The sequence below is a fragment of the Emydura macquarii genome, unplaced genomic scaffold, assembly GCF_026122565.2.
Source record: "Emydura macquarii macquarii isolate MOO-44397 ecotype Brisbane River unplaced genomic scaffold, CSIRO-AGI_Emac_v2 contig_1253, whole genome shotgun sequence".
NCBI lineage: Eukaryota > Metazoa > Chordata > Testudines > Chelidae > Emydura > Emydura macquarii.
The window spans coordinates 17,046,367-17,073,844 of NW_027131390.1; the positions used below are offsets into that span (position 1 = coordinate 17,046,367).

Consider the following 27,478-nt stretch of genomic DNA (forward strand, 5'->3'; position numbering starts at 1 on the left):
CTTATAAGGGTAAATGGTGTTTTAACCATATGGGAATTAATATGAAACTAGATCTGCCACCACAGCAGCTTCTTTCATAATATAGCCCTGTCCACACTTGGAACAGAACTGTGCTAATTATACTTACATTGATACATGGTTGTTATCAGACTTCTAACCACTTCTCCCAGACCGGTGTAGTGTGGTTGTGTTTTGCTTTATGCAAACAGTCAAATGTAGTGGTACATTGCTAAGAAGTTAGTCATCAACAAAATTTGCTAGCACTATTTTCAGGAGGGGAAAAAAATCCCTATCCACGCTGACTGACACCCTGCTAGTTACACCCATATCAACAACCATGTTTTAGGGTGGTTCTGATCCCTTTAAGTAGGATACAAGGTAACCTAAGCCTAAATTAAAGGGCTCTTCCTCCAAATATTCTTTAAATGTGTTTGTATGTGAAAAGTGACAGTGGTGCGGTTCCATATGTCACAGAACATATGAACACAAACTATTCATTGAAACAAAGGCATTAATCAAATAAAACTACTATTGGGTTAGGCAGTGTACACACTTAATAAAAAAGATAGTCCCTACCCCTTAAGAATTTATCGTTGTTTTGATTTTTTTCCCTAAATTTAGCTGTGTGATTTTGGACATATAACAAAAATGTAAAAGGGACAGAGCACAACAGAAGTTTGTTTTGGTGCATTAAAGAATTGAAGAGAGAAATTTTACTGTCACAACTGCATTTCTTTTTCTTTTTTTTCTTTTTTTTTTTTTTTAAAAGTAAACATTCTCTGCAGCAGATTTCAGAATTCTTAAATTCAGTGGTGTGCCTTCTGCTCTCTGTTTGTCAACAAAGAGGTTTTTTTTACGACATAGCTAGCATCAAAAAAGCAAAGCAAGGAGCCTGTGATGTAAATTTTTGTGAATAAATACTGTAAAGTAAGGTATGTATTATGTTTGTGGTGTGGGTATTAATAAACATTCACACAACAAATGGAACTTATTGATTAAATACACTTCTGTTTGACAGAATTTTGGAAAATATAGACTATTCAATCAGAGGTTCTCACAATATCGTTGCTCTGTCTAGGCTAGGTGAATAGATTGTGTTTTAAACCATATCAGTAAACACATTTTAAAAAATACAATATAAAACAGGAATTTTCACTAGTGTACACAGGGCAAAGTCTGCTTACATGTATTAGATGGTCATGGTCAATACTAAACTCCTCCTGTTTTTCTACTCCCAACATGGCCTAAATGTTTATTAGAATCCAGGTTTTATTTATTTATAGAGCTGCAAGTCCTTGTCAGAGTTCATGCAGGTTGAAGTGTAAAAGCGCCAATAATTCCATCAAACTGAGAGCAGAAAGGACACATAGCAAATGAAGAAAACATTCTTTTGAGAGGCTCAGTACATATGTATACATAGGCACACATATATGCAAAGCACCAATTAAATGCAGCATCCTCTGAGGTGGGAGTGGTATACCGCACAGTGCTCAACAGCTGAGGAGTGGAAATTTTAGTCCAAACACACCAGGAAAACCCCCTACTGATGCAAGAAGTGTAATTGGTTCTTTAATGCTTATGGAGAGAAAACAGGATCTTCAAAAAAAGTTTAATTTAAAATAAGTTATATTTCTAAATAACTTCAACCAGGGCTAAACAATTGTTTTATTAACCCTTGGTCACATATCCACAGACACCAGCATTAGAAGTGATCAAACTCAGGACTTTCAGCACTAAAAGAATCTATCACTTGTGTCTAAGGGCTTGTATTAACTGCAGACTTGACTTGAGTTATAACTCAAGTGCTGCCCCAGCTCAAGTCCAATCCACACACAAAAACCATTAACTCGAGCATGGAAGTTCTTTTAACTTGACTTGGCTGACTTGTCAGGAGTTAGAGTGTGTAGCTTAAGTGAATGCAACTCAGCTGGTAATTCAATCACTGCAATTTGAATGTTATTTCACAGTGTGGCTGCTCTCACTCCAGTTAGGCTAATGTGAGGAGTTAACTGGCCTAAAAGTTAACAGACTCTACAGTCTCACACTGGCCAGCCAGTAGGGGTAGACACATGAAGTAGGCTATCTTAATACTAGAGGTAGGTGGGAAATGGTTTTTCCATCCTGTAAGAGTTTTTAAGATTTTGAAATTTATCTTGCCCCAGATTGTGATAAAAAAATGTAAATATCATATTTTTGTGAACCAAATCTGAATTTTTGTTTTGGATCAGGTAAAATGAAATGCATTGTTTTTATAATTCCAAAACTTTTTATTTCAACCTTTTATTTTTTAACTTTTCTTTTTGGGGGTTATACAATAACTGAAATTTTCAAAGCAAAAAAGTTTCAAATAAAAAATGAAACTTTTGGTTAGAAAATGTTGAAACAGAGCATTTTGTTCAGGTCTTTAACTGCTGTGACACGTCATTTTTCATCCTAGGTCATCTAAAGACCTGTAACCTTATGATTTCTTATTATATGAATCTCTGTAAGAGTTCCCCTGTTTCGCTTCTACTGATGAGACACTTTAGCAAACAACCATTTCTAAACACTAGTATTTCCATGTCCATGTCATGGTATTTTCATCATTTTTATTTACAGGTTTAAACTGAATTTTTAAAAACACATACTATTTTTTTTTTTTTTTTTAAATTAGGTAAAAGGACTGTTTTTCTTTCTCTTTATAGTGTTCTAGTCATCTTTTTGTATAGTGTTCTACTAACATCAGAGGCTTCTACATTTAGGGGGAGTCATAGGGGATCTGGGTGATGCATTACAGAGCCTTTCATCTCTAGTTTGCCAGTTCAAATCCAGCCCACATCAATAGCAAACAAAAGTTTCAAAGAGGATTGTTTGAAATTATTTAATGTAAAGAAAAACAAAACCAGCCAAATAAAAGCATGCCCATCTAGGCTCTAAGTGGCTTTGACAACAAGTAAAAGCATAGTGCAAATATAATTACAAAGAAAATAACCAAACCAAGGATCCATCCTGCAAGCTGCTCCCTATGGGCCAACCCACTATGCCTCTGGAGCAGCTGCAAAATCACCCCATCACAATCATCAGTCAGCAAAACTATTAAAGATCCTACTCTACCCTTTCTTTTCGAATGAATCTAAGTCCTCAGATGCCCCCTCAAATAGACAGGCTTTGCAATATGCCTACCTCAAAGGAGATTTTATTCCAGAACAACAGGAGGAGGGGCCCTCATGGAACACATTATAAATCCTCATTCAAATTGGCAGTCTCAATAAGGAGTCCGAGGACAGAATAGGCATGCAGACTAACCTTTGGAGTGGATAGTTCATCTACCTGGTGAAAATACATTGTTAGTGTGGTGTAAGGTTTGCACTTCCACTGCCTCTGCTGTATTTGTTCTGCAAATAAATAGGTCTTTAACACTCCCAACATAGGCACTTACAGGAGCATGGAAAAAGAGAGTAAGAAAGACAGAATTGCCAGCAAGAGGGCTTTTGGAGGGGCCTTTTTTTTTTTTTTTTAAAAAGATCGGGGAGAGGGATTGGCAATACCATCCATCAATTACATGATACTAATCTACCATTATTTTGTCCTGTAAATGTTAAGTAGATACTTAAAAAATAGGGGAGGTTTAAGAGTTGTGAGCCTTGATAAGATCCACTAAAAATATTTTTCTCCTACTAAATAATCAAGTAATTGTGCAATTGGTGTTAAATGTCACCTCCTTTAAGTACTGTTCTGCCTAAAATAAGGGGTTTAAAAAAAAAGCACTGCATGTGGTATTTGTCTAATTACACCACTCATTAACACCTGAAAAACACAAATGACAGTTGTCTTCATAATCAAATGATTTGTATTCAAATACTGTACTGTAATCAGTTATTTGCTGCCCAGTACCCCCGGTTAATTTTTCTAATCCCCAATATTTTCCTCCAGATTTTCACTTCCTAAGTGGGCAAAGAAAACACTGCTTGGTTAAATATTTACCACTTTAGGCCCCACTCCTGCAATATCTACTTCACAGGGTCCCAATGAAACTACTTGCAGTTTTGGCCCAGTAGGGACGGAAGGATTTAACCCCTAATTTGCCACATGCTAGTTATAGCCATATACAGGTACACCAGAAAATAAAGTTCTAAATAATCAATATGAACTCAGCCTAGTAAGAAATCCCTTCTCTTTCTGGGGTGGGATGAAGAACTAGAGAGCATCTGTTGGTGTTTTATTGATCTTTTAGTCAAAGAACAATGCAGGTTAAGAAAAAACTCAGCTACAAACATGGACCCTGAGCCTGCCTATGAGTAATTTTACATGGGAACAGTCTCACTGAGTTCAACGATTTCCAGGATTGGGGCCTGCAAAGATAAACCAGACAGAGAGAGGCTTAATTAACTTACACTAGATCCAAAGGTGTTTAGTAAAACAGGTAAGTTTTCATGTTTTCCTCTCTGACACTGATTGGTTCATTAGAACTTAATTGGCACCAGTTGTTTGTTGGGGATTTGTTTTTGAAAAGGAAAGGAGTGGAAGAGTCTTTGCACCTGCTAAGAAACCACCCAAATCTGGGTGGGGGGGAGAAGACAACAAAAGTGTAACAGGAGTACAAAAAAGAAGAAGCCGGGCAATTAATAATGGGATTCCAAGGAAAGAAAGTCTTTCCCTTTTCTGTATTTTAAACTTTATTACATGTTGATGCATTACAGCAGACACCTTAGACCCTCCATGTACGTTAATAAATCCGTCCAAAAAATTCTCTTCGTTTGTGATAGGCACAAAATATTTCACACGCAAGATAAGCGACGCGTATTTCAGCGTGAGCAACGAGACGGGAGCAGAAACAGCGCCGAGGAAACACATTGAATGCCCGTGGGAAGACAGAGGCCCACCACCCAAAATCAACAGCGCTGCTCTGTGCACGGCTGGGGCGGCGCGCTCGGTTTTGAAACACGTAGTGCTCTTCCCCATCCCGCAGCCTGGGGGCTGCGTCCCAGCCACCCCGCGCCGAGAACTAAGCGGCCCCCACGTGCAACGCCTGCTGCTATGTAACTTCTGCCCTGGCCCCCGTTCAGAAGCGCCGTGGGGCTTTAGGCGCCGCTCCCGGTCGATTGCCCGTCCCGATGCACCCGGGGCTCGCTCAGTCCCCTTGCTTCGCTACATGAGAGCGGCGCGTCAGCGGCCCAGCCGTCTCGTGGGCATGGGTAGGGCAGGCCGGGGCTCATCAGTGCCCGGCCGGATTGGCTGCAGCTGGGGGCCCGCAGCAAGCGACGCCACGCGCAGCCCCGCGCGCCTAGGGGGCTGCTGAGCTCAGCAACGCCGCTGCGTATCCCCCTCCCCCCGCCCCAGCCGGCGCCCCTACAGCCTCCCCACTCCCGGAGCCCCTCCTCCTCCCCCCAGCCCCACGGGCTCCAAAGCCCCGGTGGCCACAATGCAGCCGTCCGCCCACCAGCCTGGTGCCTGCTCGTAGTCCTCAGGCTGGACCCGGCGGCCCTTGCCTCGCCGAAGTAGGAGCGACCCCGTCCCCTTCTCCCTCGGCTCCCCGCTCCTCTCTGCCCCTGGTCGGAAGATGCAGAAAGGCTGGAAGAAATACTTTGGCCAGAAATCCCTCAGCGAGGTCACCATGGACGAGTACCTGGCCAGCCTGGGGCTGTACCGCAAGCTGACGGCCAAAGACGCCTCTTGTCTCTTTCGGGCTATTTCCGAGCAGGTAAAAGGCGTCTCCTTTGCCCTCTTTTACTGGGGGTGAAGTGGGGCTGCTACTCAAGGGCTGGGCTGGTTCCCTTCATAGGCCTGGCCTCGGTGCTGCTTTTCCCACCCCCCTCCTGGCTGTAATATCGAGAGTTAAATGCAATAAGCGCTGCCTGCCTTCGGGGAGATAACTCTCCCCCCCCCCCCGGTTTCCAGTCCCTTCTCTGCTCAAAGAGCCAGCTGAGCTTGGCAGGGGGGAGTTGAGGTCTTTTCTTGTGGAGGCAGCGGGTGGCTGGGGTTGGTTGATGTAAGTCATCGCTTTCCAAAGTTGTGCTTTTGGCCCTGAAATATCCGTGTTGGAGCCGTCTCCAGCCTGGCTTCATCTTTAGCTCCCTTCCCAAAGCTCCAGCTGCTGGAGTTGGAGAAAAGTTCCTAGTTTTGCCCTGTCTCATTACACAAACGTGGGATGGGCCTGGTTTTGCAAAATGAGCTGTGGTTCAGGTCTAGTTTTCCTTTCATCCCGGCTGCCAAAGGTTTGATTAAAAGTTCTCCTTTGGACTAATATTCTGCCAATGGTTACCTAGTTAACAATCATTTGTTTTCCTTTAGCATCTTCTAATTCTTCCACTTAAAAATGCATGGGCAAATAATGTAAGTAAGGCACAGCTGTGCAACCACAAAGGGTCATGCTCTATATCAAGGTTCCATTTATGAGTGTTTTATAAAGGTTTTATAAAATGGTTAATCAGTTTGTGTAGAATATTAGAGTCCAACTGGACTAAGGTTGATTACAACTATTTACACCTAATGGTGTGCTTATAATTATCTATAATACATATTACTCAGGTCTGTAACATGCTTATAAAATATTAATGACTTAGTAGCACCTTGTAAACTATATGTAAAGGGAGCCTTAGTGTAAAGTGTACCTTAAAATTAGCTGCAAACCTTTCCTTTCAGTGCCTTTTTAACCCCTTTTTTTTTTTTTTTTTTTTTAATTTTCTAGCTATTTTCTTGTCAGATTCATCATATGGAAGTCAGGAAGGCTTGTGTTTCATTTATGAGGGAAAACCAGTGTAACTTTGAGTCTGTAAGTAGACTTGTGTATTTATGATATGTGAAGTTTATGTATGAACTTAGGTTTTTAGTGCATAGATCTACGTAAATAATATGTTTATGTATAAACTCCCCCATTATTTCCTATGTTCCACTGTTCTTTGTTTTGTTTTTAACTTCTAAGTTTTGACCAAGCATAGACTTAAACTACTTCTAAGCAAGTTGAGAAGTCCAGGGCAAAGTACTTGCTCATTTGGCCTACTCTATGTACTGCCAATTAGTTTCTAGTCAATTTTATATTTCCAAGGTTTAGAAACAAATCTATTTATATTGCACAACATTTTATTTGTAAAAGATTATATATATTTATTCTAAACATATGATATCTCTCATTTTAAGTAACTGTGGTTACAGTACCTTATAGGCGTTTAATAATCTGTCTGTGTGAAACTGTTTATGCAGCTTCTTGTATGAGTGAATCTAGACATTTAGGAGTCAAACCATGCATCTCTATTGGAATATTGCAGGGCATCTTAGCCATGGCATAATAGGTGTGCTTTAATGTCCCTGTACACTTTCAGTGCATGACGGCAACAACTGTAGAAGCCTGCTATTTTCATCTAGTGAAGACTCTGCTTTAACTGAAGAGGTAGAGGCCTGTGGTTTTCATTCAGAAGGTCACTAATGTAATCCCTGCTGACAGCTGTGATGTCTTTGTATTCCTAGCCTCAGTTTGTTACAATACTGCTGAATATTAGACAATGTACTTGTTGCTGATGTAAAGCACGAAGGTTTCTTTTTCCAAGAATCAGGCAGCACGGACAATACTGAGGAGGTTTATTCACGATACCAGGAAGTCTGATAAATCAGCTTCAACTTCATGGTGTTACAGTCGTCAATTCTATACGTTTTCCTATTGATTACATAGTACGTTTTAAATTCTTTATCTATTCACTTACAAATACAGACATTGTCTCATCTGGAGAGAACAACCGTGATAATGGTCGTTACATACATGCAAGACCTTTTAATCACTCTACTTACATCAAGGATGCTAGGGCTACACTTGGGGTGGGGGGTAGGGTGGAGGAAGAAGGGGGGGGGGGTCCTTACAGATAGATGGCAGATGAGACAGAAATTCTAAAAGCAAATGTGCTGTTCTCATTGAAATTAGAATCACTAAGAGGACATCTGGCTTCCTGATTCATTGGATGTTTACACTAGCCATTGTCCTTGAGGCTCAGGTATGCTTGTTAGCCATTTAAATGAGTTTTGACCTACAACTTGTTAGCTGAAAACAACCTCAAGCCTTACAGTTCCCTCCTGTTTGACAAATCGAACCCATAAGTGAGATATGATCAATTATTTAGATACTTTGATATTCATGATCTATTGTAGGATTATACGGGAGAGGTGTTATGGAGGGAGGAGGAAAACGGGGTGGAGGCAAGAGTAGAGAGCATAGTAAAGTTGTTTAAGCATGTGCTTAAAGTAGCAGCACATACACACAGATGAAAACAGGGCAAGAAGAGAAGCAGCAGCGGCCACTATTTGCAGGATAGTCCACCAAGTGATGAGGCTGTACGACGGGCCAGAAGTTGAATCTTCCAAGCGGGTTACAATCTGGGTGGAGAGTTGGACTTTCACAGGGCCTTTAGCAGTGTTCTTATGAACGGTGGCAGACACAAAGGCAGCAGCAAGAACCACTTTAACCAGCAGCTCCTTTGCTATTTGGACAGGGGTATTGTCCGGCTATAGATTGCCATACCACTGAGGAAGTGTTGTCATTCCAGTGAAGATGCGCCCAGGCAAATGAATGTCACCCAGAGTGAAGGAGTCTGTAATCTGTAGACACATGGAGGAATTGGCTGGACATTGTAGTGGGCCGTAGTTGTAATATGATGCAGTGGTGAAAAACACCACTGCGTGGCCGACACTTGAACAGCAATCTCAGCATCCAGGAGAGGAAGGATAGTAACAACCACAGAAGAAGTAGTATTCAAAGGGCGGAGGGTAGAATAAGAGCAAATAACATAGTCAGCAGTTTCTGTACAACAGTCCGAAGTTGTTATGAGCATGCTGCCACTGGGGGAGGGAGACACAAAGCCAGAAAGTCCTATTCGATAGACAGTGTTGTTAGACACACAACCAATAGATTTGAAATAAAAAGAGGAAGGAAAAACATTGGTGGGGATAACAAAAGGGTATGTAAGAAGAAAATCAGAAGGGTGGGTGGAAGAGGTTTCAGGGGGTAGGAGGGAGGCAACAATTAACTGAGCAGATATATTTGCCAAGTTTGTAAGGGCAGAGGAAGAGAGGGTGTGGGAGGGGAAAAACCAAGGCATATATCTAACATATCTTCTTTTAACATATTGAACAAATCACGAGCTAACATATCACAAGCACGTCCCTTAGATTGGGATATAGTCATATTGATTATGATATTGGAGGATTGTCTAATTGCTGTATAGAATCCATCCATGGCTGCATCAATAGCAGTGAAAGCGTATAATAAGCCAGCATTGGTGTATTTTAGGGCCTGGGTAGTCTGGCTTTTAACCCAGGCATTGTAAGATCTATCCATATTGGCATTAAGTGAGTTTATCATGGAATTTGAGCTTCCAAATAGTCCCCCAGTATCACCTAGGGTGCCTCGCTTTTGTCTTTTTACTGCGTGGGTGCGGACAGGATATTGGTGTACTAGTAACTTTAACTGTTCTTGTAGCCATTGTAAAGAATTAGGGTGGTTGAAACGTACATTTTGTAATGGTACAGTAAACTTAGACAAATCATTTAACTTTAACAGAAACCATAATTACATCATGTAGAAGTGTCTTATTAGATCCCAAATGAATAATACCATCAGGAGGGATGGAGTGGAGCACAGGGCAGGTGGTAGAGGGGATATAACCACAAGTAGTCAAGTTATAGCATCTTACATTCGAACATCGCAGGAGTCTGACTGGGTTTGAACAGTGTTCTTGTCAATACCATTCCAGGTTCCCATAGCAAAGGTAAAAGTTCTGTCCATCCTGCTCCTAGAAGTATTCTTTTTCCAAAAACAAGTTGTATACCGTTTTCAAACCTGTATCTACAAATACAGGTATAGTTTCCCAGACCGGTGGAGTGACTGTAAATATTCTGGACATCAATGGTATCGTCGAAGGCTATAGAAAAAGTGAGGTTGGTCCTCTCGAGGGGAAGGGCCTTAAAGGGTTGTTTCTTTGTATTACGTTCTGAAAATTGAACACGTTCAGCTGGGCCTGGTGGATACCCTATTGTGTGGATTGGTGGGCAGTCCTTAGGATTGAAGTTCCAGGTACAGTTGTATCCGGCATATTTACACGCAGGTAGTTGTATTCTGCTCCCGGGGGTGGGTAGAAGGGGTGAGACTGTTATAATCTGAGCGGTGGATGGGCCCAGGAATTACAATGGGTCCCTTCAGAGAAGGTGGGGTAGTAAGCCACACATCGGGTTTTCTTACCCACTCGCCATCTCCCTCTTTGGGAAGTTGCATGTATTGGCCAGCCTTGAGGCAGGTGTCTTGCATGATTTGGAATACGTGTGGGTCCCAGGAGTATGTGGCATTGAGGCCCAAGAGAAGGATCATTAGGAGGAACCACATTTTCACCTGAAAAGACAAAATTCGTGCACAGAACACATATTAGATAAACTTATTTATACAGCTTAATTCTGGTTTTGTGAACCCATGTTGGGATTCCTTGCACCTTCACAGATGTATTTGTATAGGCCAATGCCATATGCAGACCCGAGTATTTTGGTTGGAGTACACCAGGATTGTATGTTCTTACCATGACCTGATCTCCCTCCTGTACATCCACCGAGGAGGGGGATTCGGGGGAGTCCTGAGTTTCCTGTCTGTCTTTGACAGTCAGTCTCAGAGGCTGCAAAACTTCATTTAAACGTTTGATGTATTCTCGTGCAGTATCAGAAACCAGAGGGAGGGGAGCCGGAATTATACATCCTTCCCTCAAAGACATGGTCATTTCAGTAATGACTTTGAAGGGTGAGACTCCTGTAGTGGCATTAGGAGTTGCCCTCATCAAGAGGAGAGCCGCGGGTAGTTGAGCCACCCAGCTAGTTCCTTGTGAAAGTAAGGCTTTTGTGATTTTTTTTCAGTATCTGATTGTCTCGTTCCACTAGCCCAGAGCTCTCAGGGTGGTATGGACAGTGAAATTTTTGTTTAATGCCTAGAGCAGAGCAGACTTCCTTCATGATTCGTCCTGTAAAGTGGGTTCCCTGGTCTGAGTCCACTGAACATGGTAAGCCCCATCAAGGGCAGAATTCATTGGCAGTAAGCGGGCCACTGTGCTGGCATCATTTTTAGAGGTGGGAAAAGCTTCAATCCACAGGTGAAATGATCAGTTATGACGAAGCAATATTTTTTCTTCTTACAGGTGGTAGGGGGCCTATGAAGTTGATTTGAATCTTTTGCATAGGACCTGTGGGTTGAGGCTGGTGTATCATTGCCACTTTAAGCTTTTTGCCTTCATTACATTTAGCACATACAAGACACCGCCGACAGTAGTCATGCATGTCTGCTGTCGTCTTGGGCCACCACCACTTTCCCTGGATGTGGTACAGCATAGTTTTTTGGGTTAGGGTGGATTGGTAGGTGATAGAGATCACAAAGGTGAGCCACAATTGATTTAGGGGCTACAAATTGCTGATCCTGTGTGACCCAAGTGTTGACATTATCAATTTTACCAGCATTTTCAATCCATGTTCATTTTTCCTCTCTAGTGCATTGTTCTTGTATTTCAGGTAGTGAAATTTGCTTCAGGTCAGGAGTTTGGGTGGCTGCCACTTGGAGATTTTCCTGTGGAATTGTTGCAGCCTTTTTAGCAGCCTCCTCTACAGCTGCATTTGCAAGAGAAAGGGGGTCATTGTTTCTGGTATGTGCCTTGGTCTTAACCACAGCCAGCTTAGAAGGTCTTTTAACTGCTTCCAATAAGCCTTTAATGTACCCCACATTTTTAAGAGGGGTACCAAATGAAGTGAGGTAACCCCTATTAGTCCAAGAATCAAGATAGTCATGAACCACCCCAAATGCATAGCGGTTGTCTGTGTAAATGGTAACAGCCTGGCCTTCCACCAGGAGGCAGGCCTGTGTTAGTGCCACTAATTTGTCTACTTGAGCCAAGCAGGAAGGCAGCAGGGAACCCGAGTGGCTGCATGTACCTGACAGGTCACAAACTGCCCAGCCAGAGCAAGGTTGACTGGTGACATGGTACCGGGATCAGTCAACAAACAAACAAAAGATCAGAAGAGGGTAGTGGTTGTTCAGACACAAGTCAGCCCTGTATAATGGTGTCCTCAGAAAGAGGGCACTGATGAGGTTCCCCTATTGTTGGCATTAAGGTAGCAGGATTAAGAAGGTTAGAATGTGCAATTGTAATGTGGGGGCTTAGAAGGGTGCATTCCCACTTGGACCATCGTGCTGAGGTGACCTTTGAGAAGCGGCCCCTATCCAAGATTTTGTGAACTGTATGAGGCACGAAAATTGTAAGGGGGTCTCCAGAAACCAAAGGTGAGGAAACAGTAATGGCCCAGGAGGCTGTCCCTAGGGCTTGAAGACAGTGGTTAAAAGCCAGAGTTACTGGATCAAGGTGGGTGGAATAGTAGGCCACAGGGCAGCGCCTGTTGCCGTGGTTCTGAGTGAGTACAGCAATAGTACAGGATGGCCATGCCTGGGTCCAGAGCTCAAATGGTACTGATGGGCGGGGGAACCCAAGTGCTGGAGCCGAAAGGAGGGCTGTTTTAAGCTGCGTTAAGCAGTGGTCATGCTCTGGTGACCAAGAGATGGGGTCTGAGGAGGCATGGGCCCCTTTAAGAAGGTCATTGAGGGGTTGTGCTAAGGTGGAAAAAGATGGGATATATTGTCTACAAAAGTGAAGGAGGCCCATTAACTTACATAATTCCGGAACTGTTGTTGGCCGCAGGGCTGCAGCAATTGCGATCCAGCGGTCTGAAGTGAGGGCTTTGGAGTCCTGAGAGACTGTGTAACACAGTTATTGAACTGTAGGTAGAGCTATCTGAGCTTTCCGAGGGTTAGCCTTTAAGCCTGCATCAGCTAAGGCCTGTAGTAGCATTTGAAGTGCATGTAAGTGGTCAGAGACGGTGGAGGAAGCAAGCAATAAATCATCAACATGTTGCAAACAAGTAAAATTGGCAGAATATCAGTCTACCGAAGAGAGGACCTTGGCCATAACCCGGTGACAGCGTGGGAGAATTATGATGTCCTTGGGGCAAACGAGTCCAACTGAATTGGGTGGGGCCAAAGGTAAACGCAAACCAGTGTTGTGACTCTGGATGAACAGGGAGGCTCCAAAAGCTGTTTGCAATATCTAACACAGTGAAGGTGCAGTAAGAATGATCAAGGCCCAAAAGGGCGACTGATGGGTCAGCTACAATAGGGGCAAGTTAATCTGCATATTGATTAACGGTGTGGTAGTCGATGGTAAGGCACCAGGAGCCATCCAGTTTAACTGGCCAGATAGGAGAGTTCGTGGGGGAGGAACAGGGAACAAGTATGCTTCATTGATGTAAAGAATGAATAATGTCACCTACCGCGTTTAAGGCCTCAGGCTTGAGAGGATATTGTTTGGTAAGTGGGGGAAATTGACTGGTAACCTGGATGGGTGGGCAGAGATGAGCAGGCACCAAGCTGCAAGATAACTTGTCCTCAGCCCAGATGGAAGGAAACCTGGAACATAATTTTTGAAAAGGGTTAGAGGTATCCCAGGTGAGAGTCATAGATTTAGCAGTGGCAATAGAAGAAAGAGACTTGTTGCTGCGAAGGGGAATGGTATGAGTGCACATGAGTTTATCAGTAAATGTAACTGCTCTGAGCAAAATTAAGGGTAGCTGCAAGATCATGGAGGGCATTCATACCCAAAATAGTTCCCTCAGCATTTGGAGCTACATAAAAAGATTGAGTCCAGAAAAATAGATTGGATTTTATAAGAACGGGGTGGCTCCTGTAGGCAGTGATGCATGTGCCTCCTACCCCTGAAATAGTAATGTATTATTTAGTAATGGGGAAGGGGAGGTCAGTAAGGGAAATGGACACTCCCGTGTTCACAAGAATTGTGCATGCTCGCTGCACCAAACTGTAAAGCACAAAGGATTCTTTCTCCATGAATCAGGCAGCACAGACAATACTGAAGAGGTTTATTCACAATACTGGGAAGTCTGATAAATCAGCTTCAACTTCATGGTGTTACAGTCGTCAATTCTATACGTTTTCTTATTGATTACATAGTACATTTTAAATTATTTGTCTATTTACTTACAAATACAGACATTGTCCCATCTGGAGAGAACAACAGTGATAGTGGTCGTTACATACATGCAAGACATTTTAATCACTCTACTTACATCAAGGATGCTAGGGCTATACTTAGGGTGGGGGTAAGGTGGAGGAAGAACGGGGGGGTCCTTACAGTGGCAGATGAGACAAATTCTAAAAGCAAATGTGCTGTTCTCACTGGAATTAGAATGACTAAGAGGACGTCTGGATTCATCGGATGTTTACAGTAGCCATTGCCCTTGAGGTTCAGGTATGCTCGTTAGCCATTTAAATGAGTTTTGACCTACAACTTGTTAGCTGAAAACAACCTCAAGCCTTACACTGGTAATGATAGTGTACAACGAATCAGTAGTTGTCAGCAACTGGTAAACTTCCAGTATAGACCAGTCCTGTGAATGCTTTGAAACAACTTTGTCCTGAAAGAGCACTCTGAATACTGTACTGGCTATTTGAATTCTAAATTCCTGAACCTTCCAGACCTTATATTTGACACAAGACATTCTCGCATGCTTCCTTAAGATTCTTAATGAAAGACTGCGGTAGTTCTGACTGTGTGATTGTCTTTGATTAGTCTGTTCCATGGGGCGCTTATCAATCTAGTGTGTATAGATAAAATAGCTTTTCTGCAAGAAGTTACATTCATTAGGAATTGTTCCTAAATGTGGAGTGAGAAGGGGGGAAATCATTCATGATCAGAAAGGCTACTTGACTTATGAACTCTAAGCCTGTTGTGCAAAGACCACTGTCTATATGCTGACCAATATCGCCTCATTGTTTCCTGGTACTCCCCTCTCCACCTGCCCATATGTCTATATTCATCTGTTGTGTTTTATTTTATGCTTAGATTATAAGCTCCTTGGGGCGAGGATCCATCTGTTGTTTGTACATTGCCTAGCATAATGGGGTCCTAATCCATGACTAGGCACTACAGTAATACAAATAAGAAAAATATTTTCAGTTTTCCTCTAAACTTTAAATACAAAGTGCAAATTCTGGATCTTAATGTTTCTAGCAGATTTAGTAATGATATACAAATATCATTATATATGTTGCATGTACATTATGTGCAATAAATCTAATATCTTTTTTTTTAAGTATGTGGAAGGATCATTTGAAAAATATCTGGAACGGCTGGGAGATCCAAAGGTAAGGCCAGATTCATATTTGTGCCAAAGGTGAATCACCCTGAGTCTGAGCCCCCAAAACTCATGTAGTTCACTGGGATATGGGTTTGAATGTTATGTTTGTTCTCTCTGCTAACTTGGGCCTCAGTTTTGCCATCAGACTCTCATAAGTGGACCCTTGCACCTATGCAGAGAGCCCTGTTGGTTTCAATAGGACTTTGTGTGGATGCAGTAGGACCCCATGTGGATCTGGTGGCAGGATCAGGGCCTTGGTTCCTGCTTGTGAGTAAAAAGGGGCATTGTCAAACCACTACGTGTAATTTAAACTGAGGGGAACTAATTTTGGTCCTTTCAGCCTGGACCTTTAAAAGCCATTACAAAACTGGGTGCATAGTTCATAGCAAATGTTAGACAAATTTCACTTTTTTTTTCCAGATTTGAACACTTGAGTTGAAGCTTAAAAAACTGTTTTCTTACTAAAACTTACTGTTTCCTTGAACATTTCTAGCTAGTGAACATGAGGAAGATATATTAAAATTTGCTTTAGATATTCTTGTGTTTGTAAATATTTATTTAACAAACATATTTGAGACTGCCACAGGTCTAGATAGAGCTGAACTGCAACTTTGCCCTGGATTATTGGGCCAAAAATTGAATACTGTCTTAATTGTCCCATGTCAGTGATCTTCTCTTCAGGAATCCTCATGTTTTACAAACTTCCAGATGCAGCAAGAATCAGAATTTTCAAAACATGAAACTTAAGTATTTAGGGAGTCATCACTTAACGCTGATTCTCGCCTCTCTTTTTTGATGGATTTTCTTAAATGCATATGTAAATATTTTTGAGAGTCTTTGTGAGGGGTTTTTCGCTTAACATCTAACCTTTAAAGATTGAGGAATGGACCCCGCTTCTCCTTGTCCCTATATTCAGATGTACTCCTTCATAGAGTTTGGTTTGAGTCTTTTAGAGCTTTGACATATGAACTAAGAATTACCCAGTAGTTAAAGCTGGTGAGAAAATGCAAAACATTTTCATGAAAAATGCTGATTAGCTCTATTAATGCTATAGTGAGAGCCAGTAGAGAGTTCCACATGTTGAAGTGTGGGCTCAGCAGTTTGCTCCACTACACACATGACAAAGAACAGTTATTTTTGTACTTTCTAACATGAACTCAAAATATTTTTATACACATAGGAAAGTGCTGGCCAACTGGAAATAAGCGCTCTATCATTGATCTATAAGTAAGTCCCTTCCTTTTTTTTTTTTTTTTTTTTAAATCTAATTTTGTAATGGGCTGTGAATGGTTAAGGGTACTAGCCATGGGCCCAGAATCTCTTGATAATGGTCCTGTCTAGTCTAGCCTTAAAAATCTATTAATCATCTAGTTTTGATGCCAGCTCAGGTTAGGAGTGACAGCTGTTCGATGTTTATTAAATGAATTGGCGGTTACAGACCAATTCTGGGTAAAGAGGAGCAACATCCTGAAATGTACTGAATTGGCATCCTATTTAAGTCTCCCAAGAGGACAAAGACCTTGTGGCCATGGAGATTGAATTAGCCCTGGCTACTGGAGGTTTCATTGCTGCTGCCCATGCGGTACTGGCTCTGTGAATTGTCAGAGGGCTTCAGTTTCCAGCGATGTCTATTTGGCATGTTTCACAACTATTAAACTCTTTTAAAAAATAAATAAATAAATAAATAAAAATTATTTTTAAACGTTGCCAATGAGAGAGTTAGTGATGAGAAGTGTGTGAAATGATGTGGAGTTGTGTGCACTGGAAATATCTAATGCTACCCATCAAAGTTAACTGCCAACACACAAGTAAAATTCTGTGCTCGCTATATTAGGTGTCCTTTAAAGTTCAGGAAGTGAGGAGAAGTGCTGCTCCCTTTGTAAGACTGGAAATGTCATTTAAAATAAAATATAGTTTTAAATGCATTTGCATCTGCCACTTCTGAACAAATAGCATAGGAGCCCAGTGGCAGAGACAGTCGAACACTTTGCATCATGTTCTAGTCCAAAATGAACAATTAGACCTCTACAGGGTTCTAATGGCATCCTGTACTGAGATTTTAACGCTTTAGGGAACTCTTTAGTTTAGGCTTAGATTGCTATGATTGAGAGTCAATTATCTTGAGACCAGAAATACCTGACCTAATAAGATGCATCTTTATATTGTCTGAAACCAGATATTGTTTTTAGCAAATGTTTCTTATTTCAGGTAGATGGTTCCACTTTGTGAATTTAGTTATTGCTTAAATTTTATGTCTGCATTCACTTAGGAAAAATATTTTGCTCCCATTCTGTTAACTAACAGTGATGTCTCCAAACTACTCCCTTCAAACGCCTTCATAACAAGCACTGGCATTAAATGCATGCTCTTTCAATTCTCTTTTTTCCTCTTCTTGCCTAGTCGAGACTTTATTCTGTACCGGTACCCTGGAAAGCCACCCACCTATTCTACAAACAATGGCTTTGAAGACAAGGTAAGGAGATGTGAGCCAATTTTCTACTCTGACTCCTAGATAGCTCTGATTTCACTCAATTTTAATGAGTTTCACTTCAGTTTTGCTCTTGTAACTCCGGTGGAGTCTCTGCACATTCCGCACACTTAAAAAACAAAAACAAAACTAACTTCAACAAAGCTAATGCTTACAAATAAGTTCTTTCACAGTTGAATACACTCATTGCACAGTAGTTAACCTTTTGCTAAACTAAGTTCCTGTTGGCTGCAGGAGCTATATTACAGCCCGGGAATCTTCCCATTTGAGCAACTTTAGCTTCTCTGGGGTTTTGTTGCTTAAATACAACTCACTAAGTAGAATGAGACACTTGGATTGAATTGCTAATGAGTAGAATGAATATGGTAAGATTAGACAGATATACGGGTGAAGAAAGAGCACTCTTCTGCCTCCATGACCCTCTCCCCCAAAAGAGAGCAGACAGCATTTTGGGAGGGTTTGTTCCTCCTGGTAGAGGAAATTAATTAGGTTGATTTTGTGGGTTGTGCATTGTTCTGTAAACCAGTAGATAGGCTGAATCACTTGAGAATATGACACAATTAAAGGGTATAAGGAAAGTTCTATATTCAGCTTTTTCTTGTGAAATAGCATTTTTTCCTCTAGTTTTTTACTAGCAGACCAATAAGATTTTTTGCAGTTTATGGATTCTTAATGTAAGAATGATTGGTATTAACTTCTACACCATTAATTGTTCAAAAGGTAGCTGACTCTCAGTAAAGTCTCTCATATATGACCTTTAATATTTCATGACGTCTCCACATGGGTAATAGGCAAGCTTATTTGTACACTTGCTACAATGTCTTTTATAGGGATAAACTCTGTTTCTAACACTTTTTGTATTTATACTAAGCATGCCCTTTGTTTGGACAGGGAGTTATAGCGCTGGTCTTAGACTAAGTAAATGATCTGTAGTCTGGAGCTAGAACATCAAATAGAAAATGTTTGGTTTTCTTTCATTCCATCCTCAAAGCTTTTTTGTTGTTTTTCAAGATCTTGCTGTGTTGTTCCAGCAATGGCCATTACGACTCTGTGTATACGAAACAATTTCAGGCAGATGCTGCTGTTTGCCAGGGTAAATTAAAGCTTTCTTATTCTTTCCATAAAAAAGTATTGTATATTTGAAGTACTTAGCAGCAGTGCTCTCTTTCTTGGGAGGAGAGGGGAGGGGAGGGGTACTGAAGGGAGAAGAAAGTGGAAAGTTCATTAACCATTTGCATTTTTAATGGCATTTAATATAATTGGTATGTTATGAAAAATCTCATTGAACACATCCACTACTCTAAGGTCACCTATGAGACTCCAGCTGTTCTTTTTCTGGCACCGCGTCAAAACCTTTGGGTTCTGTGTGCTTTGTTTGCCTAGCTGTATTGTACGAGATCCTGTACAAAGATGTTTTTGACATGGATGAGGAGGAATTGAGAACTGCAGTTGAGATGTTTCGAAGTGGCGCCAAAAAGAACAGAAACAGTGCCTCTGTTGGAAGTGAGGATGCAAACTTTGAGTGCCTTCCCGAGAGAGTGTCCAAAACGTCACCAGAAAAGAGGTACTAGTTAAAAACAAAATATCCTGTGAATGGTAACTGATGACTTTAAAAAGGTGTTGGAGGGGCTAGCTTACGAGTTGTGTTCTAAGCTACCACATGGAATATCTGGGTCCATTTTCCAATTTCCTGATGCTGAGCCAGAAATGGAGCATATCATGAAAAAACAGCACGCTTTGCCTGGGATTGGGAAGTGACGTGTGGTTGAACAGCAACCTCTCCCACTGGCTATAGTCAACTCTCACTATCAGATGGCACGTTTTTACTGAACAAATCATGAGTAATCAGAATCATTGCCTTACTTTAGCGAGAAAATATATATTACTGATTTAACTCCTATTATTAACTGCTATGAGAAAGTAAGCTGGATTCTGTTGTGGCTTGCACATAATTAACAAAATTATCTTTTAAGTTGAGGGCCAAACCTCATTTACAGCGCTACTGTGTAGCCCTTTTGTCTCTGATGGGGGTAGTAACCAATGGGGTTGTACAGATGGGAGGACAAAATTTGACCTTATTAATGGTGCTGATGTGCAAGCCAGAAATAACCCAATTTATGCTGGTGGCTCTGGCAGTTCTTAAACACTTGTAAGCTGGACACACTTGTTAAGGTGTCCTGGAGATGAAAAGGAAAAAAAGGAACTCCATAATGCCTGTGAGTAGGACAACTAAAAGTATTTAAGTATGCAGAATGGAATTGTGCTTAGCCTTCCCTAGACATCAAACAGGGTTAGCTGCTGTTACATAGAAGGGTATGAAATGAAGGGGGGCGAAGGGCGATATGATTATTTATAATCAGAAAATGGTTTAGTGTGCGCGACTTCATATTTGTATTGCACTATAATAGTGTTAGGTTCCGTCTTGAATCTTATCACTTGATGGCGCCATGGTTCTTCTATTAGATTGTTCAACCAGTTGGATTTTGTTGATTTTAGTGCTGCTTGTATTGTATTTTATAATCCTGTTTTTAAATTACTTAGAGTGGAAGACTGGGAAGGCAATGATACTGACAACCCACCTGAAGACAAACTCAGACAAGGCACAGAAGAGTCAAAGGTTTGACAATTAAGGGAGAATCCTTTAATTCTTTCCCATTACAGTGTTCATTATATTGTGGTTAAAGTTCAATCATCCTTTCCTATTCTAAATGCTGCTCTTGGATTTATACGTTTTTATTTCCTCAATCTTACATGTTTAGTTTTCAGCTCTGGTATTTTTTCTTTTTAAAGTAGTTATTGAGCCTTTTATATATTAAAAAAACTTATTTCTGAGGCTCTTGTTCTTTTCTAGCTAATTTAAAAAACCCCCAGTAAATTTAAAAAGAAAATTCAGCAAACACTTAATCCCTGACTCTTCCCCCACCCCACACATACACACACACCCTCCCACCATCTAAATTATTTTATTTAATCTAATTTTATTTCAGGCACAGACAGTGCTGTTGCTCCATTTTTACCAGACCTGTCTCAAAACACTGCTATAACTAACGCTAAGTATCCATTGACTTTGATTTGGAGTTGTAGGTGGTCAGGAGCTTCTGAAAGTCAGCTCCTAGGTCAGTCTCCTTCCCTATTTTTACTACTAAAAACTTACTGTCCTGAAGTCAAGCAGATGACTATTGAAGTCTGTGGTTAAATAAAAATCATGTGAAGAGGTTATCTGCTCTGTCCTCGAGTATCAGAATCTATGATACCTAAAGGCTTGTTCATATTCTTCTTAGATTCTGTACTTGATGCAAACTGCATACATGTCATAGTGGAACTGAAAGAGGCAGTGAAGTCAGTGTATACGCTTGTTTAAAATAGTTACCACCTCTGGAAGGAAAGGAAAGGAAAGGGTTGTGACTATATGGCATACTCTTAATTTTAGTCCATTCTAACTCTGTTTTAGCCTCCAGAAAATCCGTCAAAGATGCCTTTTCCCTATAAAGTGCTAAAAGCCCTGGACCCTGAGATCTATCGAAATGTAGAGTTTGATGTTTGGTTGGACAGCAGAAAAGGTATCTAAAAAGCCTTTGTATATTCTATAACTGTTACTTTTAGCAGGAAATTTATTGGGGCTCAATGAGGTTAATTTATAGACTGATTTACTAGTCCGTTGGGCTTGCACAGGGGCTTGAGTAAATAGACACGCACCTGAAACATAAAGGGCATTGCTAACCCAACAAACCTATCTGTGGAGCATACATCTCGTTACCAGCCAGAGACTTCTTGTTTTCATCTCTAAACAACCAGTACAGTACTTCCAGTCCTATATAATGCTCTTGAAATTTGATTTGTTGAGAAAAATATATTGGTTCTGGAACAGAAGATGCTGAGGCTCGGTAAAGTGCAGGGAAAGGCTTGAGCAGTTGGGAAAGGCTCTGGAGCCTTTCTCTGCTGCTGGGGCCTGCTGGAGCCTTTCCTCACAGTAAGGAAAAGGCCATGGCAGGAGGAAGGTAGTGGGGAAAGACTCTGGTAGTTCCTCACTGCGTCTTTCCCCACTGCCTCCCCCTGCCAGAGCCTGACACGTGCAGCTACACACCATATCGTGGACGCAGCCCGCTTTTCACTGTGATGTGCAGCACACCGCCACAAGTGATATGCAGTATAGAAGTAGCCTCATTGCTGATGCAGAAGAAAGGGACATTTTTCATTTCTGCTGGTAATTGGCTGCTGTTTAGTCCCAGAAAGGACTGAATTTCCGTGATGAGCAAAGTGGTCCTGTTGTTGCATGTGTATTTTGTAAAGTGCTTTGGGATTCTTAGTCAGGGAGGTGCAGTCTTGCGTGCCAGTCTTCCTCCAGAGCCCAGCTGCCATTAGTCACATGGGATGCCACAAAGCATAGCAACACCTCTCCAGTTGTCGGAAGAGTACATGTTTCCCTAGTGCTCAAGCCTCTGGAGGTTTAGAGAGGAAGGGACCATTTGTCACATTTGCTAGTTGAGTGCTCACATAATGGATGTCCAGGGAAATACAGGAGATGATTCACTTGTTTCAGATTATAATAATTAGTTCCCTTGGATACAATTCTGGGTCATAGGGTAAATGTATAGGTAAAAATGAAGAAAGAACAGTATCTAGCTTAAACTTTCACGTTCTCTTGTAGAACTTCAAAAAACTGATTACATGGTGTTTGCTGGGAGACAGTACTATTTAGGAGACAAGTGTCAGGTTAGTATATGAAGCAGATTCAGTAATGATGAGTTATCAAAGTTGCTTTAAATAAAGTATGTTAAGTCAGAAAACGATCTGAACTCGGAGGGTGGTCAGAGGTTTTCTTCTCTCATAGTTATTAAATATGATGGGGGTCATCTAAAATGATTTTTTTTAATTATAACTCTGTAAATCCAAAACTAGCACTTAGATGGGAAAGGCTGCTTGGAAGCTGACCGTGAACCAGTGCTATAAATCCTGGAAGTAGAGGTTATTTAAGACTGAACTCTTTAAATACACGGACACTACAGCGCCTGGCACTGTACATGAACCTCAGCAGAATGGGGATGAGAGATGGACAATAAGACAATGGATAATAAGAGTGTTGTTCTGTGTTTGTGCAGTGCTTTGTTTAGTTTAGGTCCTGTTTAGTTCTTTAATCATCCAAGGCATCTCTGGTTCTGACCTGTCTCCACCTAGCCTTTCTTTCAGCCACAAGTTCATCTCTCCTTTTTCTTTGTATCAGTTCCTACAGTGTCTCCCTCTACTGCTCACTCTTACTGTCTGCGTATTGGGTAGGGCAGGGAGTGCTGGACTGAGGTATTCCAAGACTCTCAAGCAACTCTGGTATATGAGCAGTATGAAAACAGTTTTTATGTTACCAGCCATTGGGGGGACCAGAGCACCATTAATAACACACCATGACAATATTTGCATTTACCTGCTGCCCCTTTATTTCCTCCTCAGGTACGTCTGGAGCCTGGGGGTAAGTACTACAATGCTCATATCCAAGAAGTTGGACATGATGGCAACATGGTGACTGTGTTCATTGAAGAGCTGGCAGAAAAGTAAGTAATCTGGAGACAGCCTTGGAGAGGCATCTCTTACTTGCTGAAATTCTCCTTTTGGTTGCATCTGCACATGCACGCGCACACATCTTTCCCAACAGCTGTTTAAATTGGGGCTGTCAGAATATTTTGAAACTCTGGGTTCAGTTTCTTTTCAGAATATAAAGTAAAAATTAGATCCAGTTCTTTAACAGCTTGGCAGTAGCTACTGTTACTCCTGCCACCTGCTACCGGTGGAACAACTCTTGGGTTTTCATTGACATTCCAGGTGTAATCTAACTATCATGTGTATAGAAAGCAGAAGAAACTCCTGCTGCTTGGGCTGAGTTCATGGTGAACAGTAAGTTTACACAACTGGCCTCTAAAACCCCTTAGGAGTGGACTTGCATTGCAGCTAAATAACTGGGTTGCTTTTAATCCTTGAAGTTTATTCTGACAACCCTCATTCAAATTCTCTCCTCTACATACATATCAAAAATGTCTGTTTTTATGTGCCTTTTATTTAAAGAAAAATCTGTTTGTCCATTAAGATCTGCTCACACTTGATGGCAGTATGGCAATCGTTTTTGTCTAACATGGCACTGACTTGCATTAGTATGTGTTCCTGTGGCACTACTGACACTGGTATTTTTCATTTAGGCATATTGTTCCATTGGCAAATTTAAAACCAGTGACACAAGTGACACCTGTCCCTGCATGGAATGTGGTTCCCAATCGAAAAGGAGGAAACTATCAGAAAATAACAGGTGGCTACATATCAGAAATAGGTTTGTACAAGGTTTCCTTTCCTTTATTTGTTTTGAGTTTGTTTGTTTGTTTTTTAAGGGGAATGAAGAGGGTTTGTAGCAGCAGCAGTCTTCAAATATTGGATGTGATTAAATTCAATTTGTAAGATAAAACTCACTTTAAGGGAGGAAAGATTGAAGACAACTGCTCTTTGGAGAGGGGATGAATGGAGGTAATTGAACTTCTGATGAGTATTTCACCGGGGCACTTACAAATGTCGAATTCATTGACAATGTGTGTTAGGCATTGCAAATTTCCAAGAGGCTGTAAGCACTTCTAAGAACAATATAGAAAGTCCAGGGCCTTGCACCAAAGAGACTATTTAATTTGTTATAAGAATATTCCCCCGCTGCTGTTACCATTGAAGTGAGGAAGGGGTAGTATTACAATAATAAAGTTCCATTGTAAAGCAGTTTAGGCTTGTGTGCCTCTTGATTAAATAAAGGGTTTTGTTATTGACTCGATTTCTATGGGAATCACAAAGAAGGGTCTTCAAGGAGGGATTTGAATGATGAGAGTACTGGCTTGGCCTAGCCAAAACTGGGAGGGCATTCTGTGCATAGGAAGCTTATTAAACATTCTGCTCATCTACCTCTAAAGGCTTAAATTAGTATTTTAATAAGTTCACACATTTGGTTGCTCTTTTCTGGGTGGATGACTCTGCCATACTCCATATCCAAATATTAACATACAGAATTTTTCATATGAAATTGCCTAGCACTACTTTATATGAGTATGCCTCTGGAGTTATGTAGATTCATACAAATGTTTAATTGATCTAACTTCCCTTTTCCACTCACCCCCATTATTTTTCCTATGCTTAATTGAAATTGCAGAAATGGATATGAAATCACGGAAGAGACTGTTTAAGAAAGTTCGTGGAAAGGAAGTTTACATGACAGTGGCTTATAGTAGGGGTCAGCCAGTTCTTCCCCCGCGGCTACAGCACAATGTTACTTCAGGTCGCTCTTCTCCAATTAATTGCTCACAAAGTGGTGGAAACATGGCATCCTATGATCACTACCGTCCTCAAAATTCTCCTCAAAGGCATGGCAGGGGATATGGAATGCCCAGGTATGAAGCCTTGGAACCCTAACAAATAACAGTATTCATTCTCTGTTGGGTCTCCCATAAGTTTTTTTTTGTTTTGTTTTGTTTTGTTTTTTAAGCCCTAGCTAATCTCCTGTAGTGTCATCTATTAAATATCTGGTGAGTTTCATCTGAGAGAATCTGTAGGCACTTCTTCGTAACTGGACCTTTTACCCTTTAAACTTAGGGGATCTGCCCGATTTATAAACAGGAACAACATGGTTGGCCCTCAGATAGCATTCTACCCCGGTCCAGGGAAGAGATGTTATCAAAGCTATGACAATTTCTCCTATAGGTCCCGGTAAGTGAGTATAAACTTCTTTACAAAACATTGTACTACAAGTCAGGGGAAAGTAAGTTTTTAAAATGGCATGAAACTAAACAATGGGTAAATAGCACTTCTGCAAACAAATTGTAAGGGCATTTCCAAAAGCAGTATAATTAAAACTTAATAATGGAAATACGCTTAAACCCCAGGTGTCTTTTGATTTTTCTCTAAAGTTCATATAGCCGTAGTCGCCGGCAGATGCAGTGTGTAAATAAGGAATGTCAGTATGGATTTGTGCCAGAGACTGGGGAGGAGCCTCATGGTTTGGAAGAAACCATAACTTTCTATGAAATTGAAGAAGGAGATGAGGCTGCTTTTCCTGCTTTACCAGTAAGTCATGAGCTAGAAGTTTCTAAGTAAACGTTTGCCAAAATGAAAAGGAAAGCCTGTACAAATGTGCAGTGTTGGGGGTGGGTTGTTAAACACACACGTCATATTTCCTGAAATAGGCTTTGGAGACCTTGATGTGCAGCTTTGAAAGAGCTCTCCAATGGAAGGGAGCTCTCCATTGTTCGCCATGTTCTAGTTGTAGTCTCTCAGTTAAATAACTATGAAAGCTGTAAAGCGATCTAGTCAAGATTTAACTCTTTTACTACAACGTTTTACAGCAAGTCTTGTTGCTCACCTGTTGCATTATCTGCATTTATGCATGGTGCTAAATGACAAATGGTTGTGATGTTAGAGAACAACACACTAACACTCGAAGCCACTTCCTTCTGCAAAAGAAAATGGCAGCAACCCCCAAACTGACTTTTCCTGAACTCCTCTTTGCACACCAAGTTTCTATAAAATTAAACATGCTACAGTATGTGAATCCCTTTGTAAGCTTAAACAGCGAGAGTCCTGTAGCTCTTTAAAGACTAACAAATTTAATTTCTGCAGGCATAAGCTTTCATGGTCTGCAACCCAATTAGTCAGATGCAAGAAATAGAAATCAGATGGGAGGTGTGTATATATATACATCCAAGGGTAAGGAACAACAGTGGGGAGGGTAGGTGTTAGCGAAGTCCATTCAGTTAGAGTAGATGAGGCCTATTCACAACACACATTCTCACCTTCTAATCAGTGGAACAACGACAATTACTTCTTGTAATAACCATTCCAAGTCCAGACCCAGTCTGATTGTATCAAGTTTGCATAGGAGTTCCAGCTCTGCAGTTTCTCCCTGAAGTCTGTTTTTGAAGTTTTTTTTTGTAGAAGTATGGCAACTTTCAAGTCAGCTACAGTGTCTCCTGGGAGATTGAAGTGCTCTCCGACTGGTTTATAGATGTTATTTTTTATGTCTGATTTGTGTCCATTTATTCTTTTGCGTAGTGACAGTCCGGTTTGGCCAATGTACATGGTAGAGGGGCATTGCTGGCACATGATGGTATATATTACACTAGTAGATGTGCAAGTGAATGAGCCCCTTATGGTGTGGCTGATGTGGTTAGGACCAGTGATGGTGTCACTAGAGTCGATGTGCAGGCAGAGCTGGCAACAGGGTTTGTTGCAGGGATAGGTTCCTGGGTTAGTGTTCTTGTTATATGGTGTACAGTAGCTGGTGAGTATTTGCTTCAGGTTGGGGGGCTGTCTGTAAGCAAGGATAGATCTGCCTCCCACGGCTTGAGCAAGTGAGGGATCATCTGCTAGGATAGGTTGTAGATCCTTAATGATGTGTTGGAGAGATTTTAGGTGGGGACTGTAGGGGATGGCCAGTGGTGTTCTGTTGTTTTCTTTGTTGGGTCTGTCCTGTAGTAGGTGACTTCTGGGTACCCGACTGGCTCTGTCAATTTGTTTCTTCACCTCTCCAGGTGGGTATTGTAGTTTTAAGAATGTTTTATGGAGATCCTGTCGGTGTTTGTCTCTGTCTGAGGGATTGGAGCAAATCCGGTTGTATCTTAGGGTTTGTCTGTAGACAATGGATCGTGTAATGTGTCCAGGGTGGAAGCTGGAGGCATGAAGAAATGTATTGCAGTCAGTTGGTTTTTGGTATAGGGTGGTATTAATGTGACCATCATTTATTTGTATTGTAGTGTCCAGGAAGTGGATTTCTTGTGTGGACTGGTCCAGGCT

General features: G+C 41.3%; 1 protein-coding gene across 2 annotated transcripts in view; it reads left to right on the forward strand.

Annotated features, from left to right (window-relative positions):
- The first annotated feature begins 4,388 nt into the window (after window positions 1-4,388).
- LOC137153153 (UDP-N-acetylglucosamine transferase subunit ALG13-like) overlaps window positions 4,389-27,478 on the forward strand; it is a 45,198-nt gene continuing 22,108 nt past the window's right edge. For both annotated transcript variants that reach the window (XM_067548240.1, XM_067548241.1), the window contains exons 1-15: window positions 4,389-5,680; window positions 6,668-6,751; window positions 15,146-15,196; window positions 16,370-16,416; window positions 17,590-17,662; window positions 18,689-18,770; window positions 19,061-19,241; window positions 20,219-20,294; window positions 21,129-21,237; window positions 22,326-22,390; window positions 23,120-23,220; window positions 23,860-23,987; window positions 24,843-25,080; window positions 25,283-25,396; window positions 25,597-25,753. In XM_067548240.1, coding sequence (XP_067404341.1) covers window positions 5,540-5,680; window positions 6,668-6,751; window positions 15,146-15,196; window positions 16,370-16,416; window positions 17,590-17,662; window positions 18,689-18,770; window positions 19,061-19,241; window positions 20,219-20,294; window positions 21,129-21,237; window positions 22,326-22,390; window positions 23,120-23,220; window positions 23,860-23,987; window positions 24,843-25,080; window positions 25,283-25,396; window positions 25,597-25,753 — 1,647 coding nt within the window. In that variant the 5' untranslated portion in view covers window positions 4,389-5,539. The remainder of the gene's footprint in view (window positions 5,681-6,667; window positions 6,752-15,145; window positions 15,197-16,369; window positions 16,417-17,589; window positions 17,663-18,688; window positions 18,771-19,060; window positions 19,242-20,218; window positions 20,295-21,128; window positions 21,238-22,325; window positions 22,391-23,119; window positions 23,221-23,859; window positions 23,988-24,842; window positions 25,081-25,282; window positions 25,397-25,596; window positions 25,754-27,478) is intronic.